This window comes from Sphaeramia orbicularis, chromosome 17 (assembly GCF_902148855.1).
Source record: "Sphaeramia orbicularis chromosome 17, fSphaOr1.1, whole genome shotgun sequence".
NCBI lineage: Eukaryota > Metazoa > Chordata > Actinopteri > Kurtiformes > Apogonidae > Sphaeramia > Sphaeramia orbicularis.
This window is the reverse complement of record NC_043973.1, coordinates 29,004,475-29,012,734: the sequence shown is the minus strand read 5'-3', so window position 1 is coordinate 29,012,734 and position 8,260 is coordinate 29,004,475. Positions and strand designations below refer to the sequence as shown.

Here is an 8,260-nt window from a genome sequence, read left to right as displayed (position 1 = left end):
TTGCAGAGGGAACATGGGTGACGATTGGTCTGGTTGGAACCTGTGGAGCATAAAGACAGTGACGGCAAAACAGCGATAGCTCCTCAATCACACACAATGTAAAAAGCACAGGAGACAAGCTGTGTGGATATGATTACAAATCCAGTTCATTACATCATTTCTATAAACAGCTTTATCCTTCTTTGTGTCTCGGACCCTGCAGGGGCCACTCGTAAAGCTCGGCGCAGCAGGGTCGTGCAGGTTCAGCATTATTTCCAGACCGCTGCATTGAGCGGTTTGACAGGCACAAACGCTCATGCAGCTGCCGTGAACAAAAATGGGCATGTATTGTCATTTTCTGCAGATGATCTGACGCCAGTGATCAAATATTTGACATGGCGTGAGGAGGCTAATCCACCTCAACACTGACCTTTCAACACCTGACATTTAAATGGCATCTCTTTTGCTGTTCTTCTCCTCCACAAATAGCTGAGATGTTACAGCAGCTCTGTCCGGTCATAGGAGTTCCCCTGTTTCAAATCATTTTCATGACACGAAATGGCTTCTAAGGAGAATAGTCAGATTTATAGTAATAGCACGACTACAGACATGGTGTTTTTTTTAGCAACATGATGCATATTACATAGCAGGACATGACGAAACAAGTCTGACAATAACCTCTGTAGGGAGCACCCATCCCTAGAGAGTTTTGTGTCATATCATAATTAGACAGAAATAAATGCATGTGGTAAACCATTACATTTTTTTTTTTTTTAACTGAGTTATGTTTTTTTTTTTCCTCTTCTTTGTGCTGTTACAGACACACTTTGCACTAGATACTGTTTGATTTCATAGATAGCAGGTTAAAAGAGCAACACAAATGTTCACGTATCTGTATTTAAAAAATACACTTTTTTATATAATTGCACTTCTATATAGTAGTATTTTAATACTGATGTGTTTTGGTGTGTGTGTTGTGCTTATTGAATGTATTTATGAGTGAGAAGAATGTAGTGTGAATGTTATTGTGTTTTTTTTTTTTTATGTAGGGGGCATGTGCAATTTCGTTGTATTTATTATGCAATGAAAAATAAAGCTTCTATTCTATTCTATTCTATTCTATTCTATTCTATTCTATTCTATTCGATTCTATTCTATTCTATTCTATTCTATTCTATTCTATTCTATTTAACACTAGCTCATATTAAACTAAAGGAAATCTGATTTTAAATATGACCAGTTAACATCGAATGGAAATAAAACACTCGAAATCACAAATGGCAGCTTAATGTATCTCTGGTAAATTCTTCAGGATTATTAAATATGCTATAGCCGTTACAAAAACCAAGTTATTAATGCAATTTAGTCAAGTACAGCACTGCAGTAGATCAATTTGTTGTCCTTTACACTGGTCGATATTTTGAAAAATGATGTGTTTCTGACAAAAAATGTTTCAAAATCTGAAATATTTAAATAAAATAAAACGGAAAACAAATGGTAAGGGTACTGGTTGGCTGTTTTCAGGGTATATGATGATATGTTACTACATATATACATAGGTTTATGTACACTGTTGCCATTAAGTTGGACTAAAATATTTGTACCTTTTCATGAAATGATTTTGACAATGTGATTTATTCTTGGCAGGTGTTGCTGATGTGTATAAATAGGAATAAATGGAGGAATGTGTCTGAAAAAAAAAAAATCCTACTTTATGGACAGTAGTGGATAAAATACAATGCATTATTTAACCCATAAAAACCCAAACAGCCACTGATGATCAAAACCATCTACTGATGTAAACTTTTTATTACCTGTTGATCCAGAAATCTTATCAATACATGTAAATAATTAGTGTAAAATGCAGTTTGTCGTGTTTTCATGGTCATCAGATATGACCCATTTGGACGTTCAGAGGCTCCGTAGTTACCGTGGAAACACCATCATCTTCTAAAACATTGATTCACCAGTAAACCCATGGAGTTGGATCAGCAACAGTGGATGGAGACATTTGTTTTGACATTCAGTTGATATATTTTGCAAAAAAAAAAAAAAAAAATCACTTTTTGTTCAATTTTCTCTGTTTTGATATATTAAACTTTGAATTTACTTTGAGCTTTATGAACATCTACATGATCAGTAAATGAAATACAGGAAAATACATGGTTTATACTGCAAAAACTAAAAAAAAGAGGATTATATTACAATAAATGGCAATAAATCAAATAAGAAAGGTTAAATATAAAGAAAAATTAATTTGGGAACTGCCACAAAAGCACCACTGGGTCTTTATGGGTTAAACAAATCCAAACTGATTATTAAAAAAACAGCTCCACCTTGTTTAGCTACTGGTACTACAAACTGTGACAGACCATCATAATGATAAATGAAGAGTACTATAAATGTCCTGTTTCTCTGGGTGATAATGCTTCTTACAGCAGCAATTTTTTGGGTTTTTTTTTTTTTTTACCTATAGACCTTTTTCACAGCAGAAATGTTGGATGCAAATACAGGTAAAACCCAGGTGTTACTGACATTAACATTAACCATGGCTCTGTTCCATTTAGTTTCCCCAGAAGGCCATTCCAGTGAACCACTGTGCACAAATCCAATAGATGAAACTGGTGTACCCTAAAAGGATGCAAACATTTTGGATGAGTCCAATTAGACCTGTATGTTTTCTGCTTTAACAAGTCAAAATGTCCTCACACACCCATGCAGGTGTTTTCAGTTATTCTGGATGGTTGGACATCTGCTTATGTTGGAGAGAAGACAAAAGTACACTGGGAGTTAAACGAAGTAAGGATTACAAAGAAGTTAATAGTTTCACTTTAAAACTTTATCAGACAATTTGTGTGTCACAAAATCTTGTATCATAAAATTTGAATTTCTTTGTTTTTTCTTATATTACTATACTTATATATACTTTTATATTATTATACTTTTGGAGATGCACAATGAAAATGAATTTTAAAAAATGATTAAAAAAAAAAAAAGAACAGTAAAATTACAGTAACGTATGAACTGCTGTGTATGGGATGGTGCATAAGCGTCCTCTGTATTGGCTGATCTGCAATTAAAACAACAAAACTCATGAATACACAAGAGAAAATCTATAGAATAACTGTCCACTGTAGTGACCACTATGCATGAAAGGGTTTAACCAGGGATGTAAAACATGCGGCCCAGGGGCCAAATGCGGCCCGCAAAGGGATCCAGTTCGGCCCCTGGAATGTTTTTGCCAAGTGCAAAAATTCCAGTCTTGAACTGAATTAAGCAAAAAGAAAATTTAGCTTGAATTAAGGAAAAAAATCTTGAATTAAGCCCAAAAAAATCTTCAATTAAGTAAAAAAAAAAAAAAAATCTTGAATTAAGCCCAAAAAAATCTTCAATTAAGTAAAAAAAAAAAAAAAGATCTTGAATTAAGCCAAAAAAAATTAAAAAAAAAAAAAAAAAATCTTCAATTAAGTTAAAAAAAAAATCTTGAATTAAGTTTAAAAAAAAAAAAAAATCTTGAATTAAGCCAAAAAAAAAAAAATCTTCAATTAAGTAAAAAAAAAAAATCTTGAATTCAGCCAAAAAAAAAAAGAGTCAAATTTAGCAAAAAAAATCTTGAATTAAGCCAAAAACACATCTTCAATTATGTAAAAAAAATCTTAATTTAAGACAAAAAATATCTTCAGTTAAGTAAAAAAAATCTTGAATTAAGCAAAAAAAAAATCACAAATTTAGCAAAAAATCTTGAATTAAGCCAAAAACAAATCTTCAATTAAGTAAAAAAAAATCTTGAATTAAGCCAAAAAAAATCTTCAATTAAGTGAAAAAAAATTGTGAATTAAGCCAAAAAAATCTCAAATTTAGCAAAAGATCTTGAATTAAGCCAAAAACAAATCTTGAATTAAGCAAAAAAAATAAATCTTGAATTAAGCAAAAAAAAAAAAAATCTTCAATTAAGCAAAAAAAAAAAAAAATCTCAAATTTAGCAAAAAATCTTGAAATAAGCCAAAAACAAATCTTCAATTAAGTAAAAAAAAAAAATCTTCAATTAAGCCAAAAAAAAAAAAAAAAAAATCTTCAATTAATTAAAAAAAAATATTGAATTAAGCCAAAAAAATATTCAGTTAAGTAAAAAAAAAAAATAAAAAAAAATCAATTAAGTGAAAAAAATCTTGAATTAAGCAAAAAAAAAAAAAAAAAAAAAAAAAAAATCTAGAAATAACAACTTTTTTTTTTTTTTCCTTTTAGTGCATAAAATAACATTAAATCATGAAAATATTTACATTTACAAACTATCCTGTAACAATGAAATGAAAGTAATCTGAACAAATATGAACAACCTGAAATGTCTAAGGAAAATTAAGCACAATTTTAACAATTTTTCTTCCTGTTCCTCAGTGTTTAGTGTCTTTGTAGATCTGATCCATAATGCACATGGAGAAAATGATAAGTTGAGGAATAATATTGTTAAAATTGCACTAAATTTTCTTACATTTTTAAATTTAAATTTCATCCTTTTTTTTTTGATAGTTTATAAAAGTAAGTATTTTCATAATTTTATATATATATTTATTTATTTATTTATTTATTTATTTATTTATTTATTTATTTTTTAACACTAAAACAAAGACAAAAATTTGGAGTAGTCATTTATAGGTTATTATGTTATTATTTTTCTGCAGATCAAATTTAGCTGAATGTGGAACTGAACTAAAATGAGTCTGACATCCCTGAGTTAAACAGTAAACCAGTGTAATAAAGTCCTGCAGGTGTCTATGGTGTGTTACAGACGCTCCAACGGCGCCATCTTGTGTTCATCGTAAGAAAAGCAGTTCACCTGTGTTCGACCACAAACACAACAATTCAAGTAAATGAACTCACTTTAAGGAACGTTCAGTGTTAGTTTTTAGGATGTTATCTTGGGATACACTGTGGCCGGATAGAAACTACACATTTTGTTGACATATACGGACATAATCTTCACTTCTCCTCGGATGATGACGTAAAAGTACAGAACCAGGAAGTCCGGCCACTTTTATTTTTCAGGCTCGTGCAACACAAATATTGAATGGACGGGTTAGGCACCGATTTAACAGCAAAAATAATGAAGAATATTACTCTCCGACTCTTCCAGGTTATTTATTAATGTAGTAGATAAGTTATAAATACTGTATAAAGTTTTTATTGTCGTTAGTTTTTTGTGGAAACACCTGGATTGTGACTTTTGAGTGTGAACAGGATGGATGTTCCTCACCTCACTCCAGATGAAATGGCAGAGATTAAAAAAGACGTGAGTATATAACTGTTTTAGGGAATATAAATTTAAAATTAGCCACATTTCTGATAAATACAGACATGTTTGGTGGTCAGTACAAGGTTTTAAGGCTCATGTTGGTTTTAAAGGCCTTAGGAAAAGAGGAAATACTCACCACACCCTGTATTTACCTTCATTTACACCCACTCCTCACCTTAATTTAATATCTAAACCAAGGCTGTCAAACTCATTTTAGTTCAGTTCCATATTCAGCTACATTTGATCTGCAGAAAAATAATAACATCATAACCTATAAATAATGACAACTCCAAATTTTTGTCTTTTATGTTTGTTTTAGTCTAATGACTAATGACTAATGTTTTAGTCTAAAAAAACAAACAAACAAACAAACAAAAAAACCCAAAACATTAAATTATGAAAATACTTATTTTTTTTATAAACTATCAAAAAAAAAAAAAGAGAGAGAAATTTAAATTAAAAAATGTAAGAACATTTAGTGCAATTTTAACAATATTATTCCTCAATGTATCATTTGTCCATGTGCATTATGGATCAGATCTACAAAGACACCAAACACTGAGGAACAGGCAGAAAAATAGTTAAAATTGTGCTGAATTTTCTTTAGACATTTCAGGTTGTTCATATTTGTTCAGGTTATTCACATTTTATTGTTGCAAGATAGTTTGTACATGTAAATATTTTCATAATTTAATGTTATTTTTGCACTAAAACAAAAGAAAAAAATTAAGTTGTTAATTCTAGATTTTTTTTGCTTAATTCAAGATTTTTTTTATTTAATTGAAGTTTTTTTTTTTGTTTTTTGCTTAATTCAAGATTTTTTTTACTTAATTGAAGATTTTTTTTTTAAACTTAATTGAAGATTTTTTTTTTGGCTTAATTCAAGATTTTTTTTTTTTTTTAACTTAATTGAAGATTTTTTGACTTAATTCAAGATTTTTTTTTTTACTTAAAAGTTGTTTTTTTTTTTTTTTGGCTTAAATCAAGATTTTTTTTTTTTACTTAATTGAAGATTTTTTTTTTGGCTTCATTCAAGATTTTTTCCTCAATTCAAGCTAAATTTTTTTTTGCTTAATTCAACACTGTGGAATTTTTGCACTTGGAAAAAACATCCCAGGGGCCGAACCGGACCCTTTGGGGGGCCGCATTTGGCCCCTGGGCCGCATGTTTGACACCCCTGATCTAGACCATATATAGCCTCTACTATTCTTTGTACTCTAATGTGTTTAGCATTTTTTTAGTGGAACAGCCAGGTTAACACACCAGTCCAATCCACTAACTTCAGGTAACCTGCAGACTCTGGGGTTCTAAACGTACCTGCTGTGTTCTCAAGTATGTGCAGGTTTTTTGTTTTGACCTTTACACTCACATGATCTCTGTCCTTGTCTCCTGTCCAGGTGCTGAACCGAATGCGTCCCTACCTCTGTGAGAAAATCAGAGCCGAACGCCACCTGGACTACCTGCGCTCTCGAAGGATCCTGACCCGGGATGATGCAGAGGAAATCAGTTGCAGGACCACGCAGACTAAGAGGACGGGCATGTTGTTGGACATCCTGGCTGAGAACCCCCGAGGCCTGGACGTCCTAATCGACTCCATCCGAGAGATGCGCAACCAAAACTTCATCGTCGCTAAGCTCACAGATGAGGTGCAGAAAGCCAAAAATGAGAAGATTGAGTCCCTCAGAGGTTAGTAGGACGAGTCACGATGCAGTCTGTTGTGTTTTGACTGACCTCTGGATGGAAAGTTGCATAACATCCCATGTTTTCTACTTTTGTGTTTGTCTCTCTTAGCTGGTGCTTCCAGTTCCTCATCTGAGAGCAATTTCAGCTCTTCAGGAACAACCAGCACCCCCTTAAGCACTTTCTCAAACGACTCCACCATGGTTTTCCATCCCGACGGAGAAAGGAGCCCCTCCACTTCAGATGTAGTCAATCTGCCGTCGTTGCAGAGAGGTGGAGACCTGTCCTCGGTGGGTGTTGCTAGCCTCGCTGAGGTTTCTTCCACAACCTCCTCCAGTCTTCCCAGGCCTGGAGACCCGGGGGCCCCTGCGCTGCCAGACGAGGTGCAGGTGGAACCGTCCTCTAATGTGGATACTGGGTCACCGGGGGGCACCAGCAGCGGAGGGGACACAAACTTCCAGCCCCTTCGGTCACGTTCTCTCACTCCAAACTCATCCAAGAGCATCTTTTAGCTTTACTTCTCAACAACAGGACAATAGTGGGACAACACATTTCCCAACACTCACACTTCTGTTTTATACTCTGATTGGTGCTTCTGCTACACTTTTATTAGACAGTTTATTGTACACAACTTATATAATACATGTTACCTCTAAATATGTACCCATCAGCAGTGAAATTACACTGTTATCAGTTTAGCTGGATTCATTTTCATAGAATTTCAATACAATATCATACTTTTGGTACCTTTCTTTGTACTTTTGTTTAAAGTAAATACACTTCAAATTATTGAATTTTTGATTTAAAAACAAAAAACTGGTCAAAGATGATACAGAAAAACAATAAAATCTGATGAAGCTTCATGTTATTCTGATATACATTACTATGGAAACATTTTGGTCAGATTTGAGGTTTTGCTTCCAAAACTGACAAACTGTGACTCATTTTTTCTGACCTTTTGATTTCCTGATGAACTTTCGTGTATACTGTGAAAACATGGCTACTACACAGCTACATATAGTGCAGAACATATGTGTATGTACAGTTGTGGGTAAAAGTATTGGCAGTGGCACAATTTAAATATTTCCATCAATGTGATTTATTTGCCAATAAAAGTCTTTGAGAGTTCTAAAATTCTTATAATTGTTCTTTAATGCACTTCAGCACAACAAAACAAAACATGGAAAAATATCTATGAGATAAATCTAAGCAGCGCAGTGTTTAAAAGCCAAATTTGTGTACTCCCAAATAGGGATGTAACAGTATGAAAATTTCATATCACGGTTATTGTGACCAAAATTATCACGGTTA

At 32.8% G+C, this 8,260-nt stretch overlaps 1 protein-coding gene across 1 annotated transcript; it reads left to right on the top strand.

Moving 5' to 3' along the window:
• The first annotated feature begins 4,996 nt into the window (after positions 1–4,996).
• On the top strand, positions 4,997–8,080 carry bcl10 (BCL10 immune signaling adaptor). Its single transcript, XM_030159602.1, has 3 exons — positions 4,997–5,266; positions 6,667–6,955; positions 7,061–8,080. The coding sequence occupies exons 1-3, from the start codon at positions 5,216–5,218 to the stop codon at positions 7,459–7,461; spliced, it is 741 nt and encodes a 246-aa protein (XP_030015462.1). The 5' UTR covers positions 4,997–5,215; the 3' UTR covers positions 7,462–8,080.
• The last annotated feature ends 180 nt before the right edge of the window (positions 8,081–8,260 follow it).

Excerpts from the sequence above, each read along its gene's own strand:
- bcl10 (XM_030159602.1), top strand. The coding sequence starts at position 5,216 with ATGGATGTTCCTCACCTCACTCCAGATGAAATGGCAGAGATTAAAAAA. Across the intron at positions 5,267-6,666 it reads TGGCAGAGATTAAAAAAGAC|GTGCTGAACCGAATGCGTCC; the intron begins GTGAGTATATAA and ends TCTCCTGTCCAG. Across the intron at positions 6,956-7,060 it reads GAAGATTGAGTCCCTCAGAG|CTGGTGCTTCCAGTTCCTCA; the intron begins GTTAGTAGGACG and ends TGTCTCTCTTAG.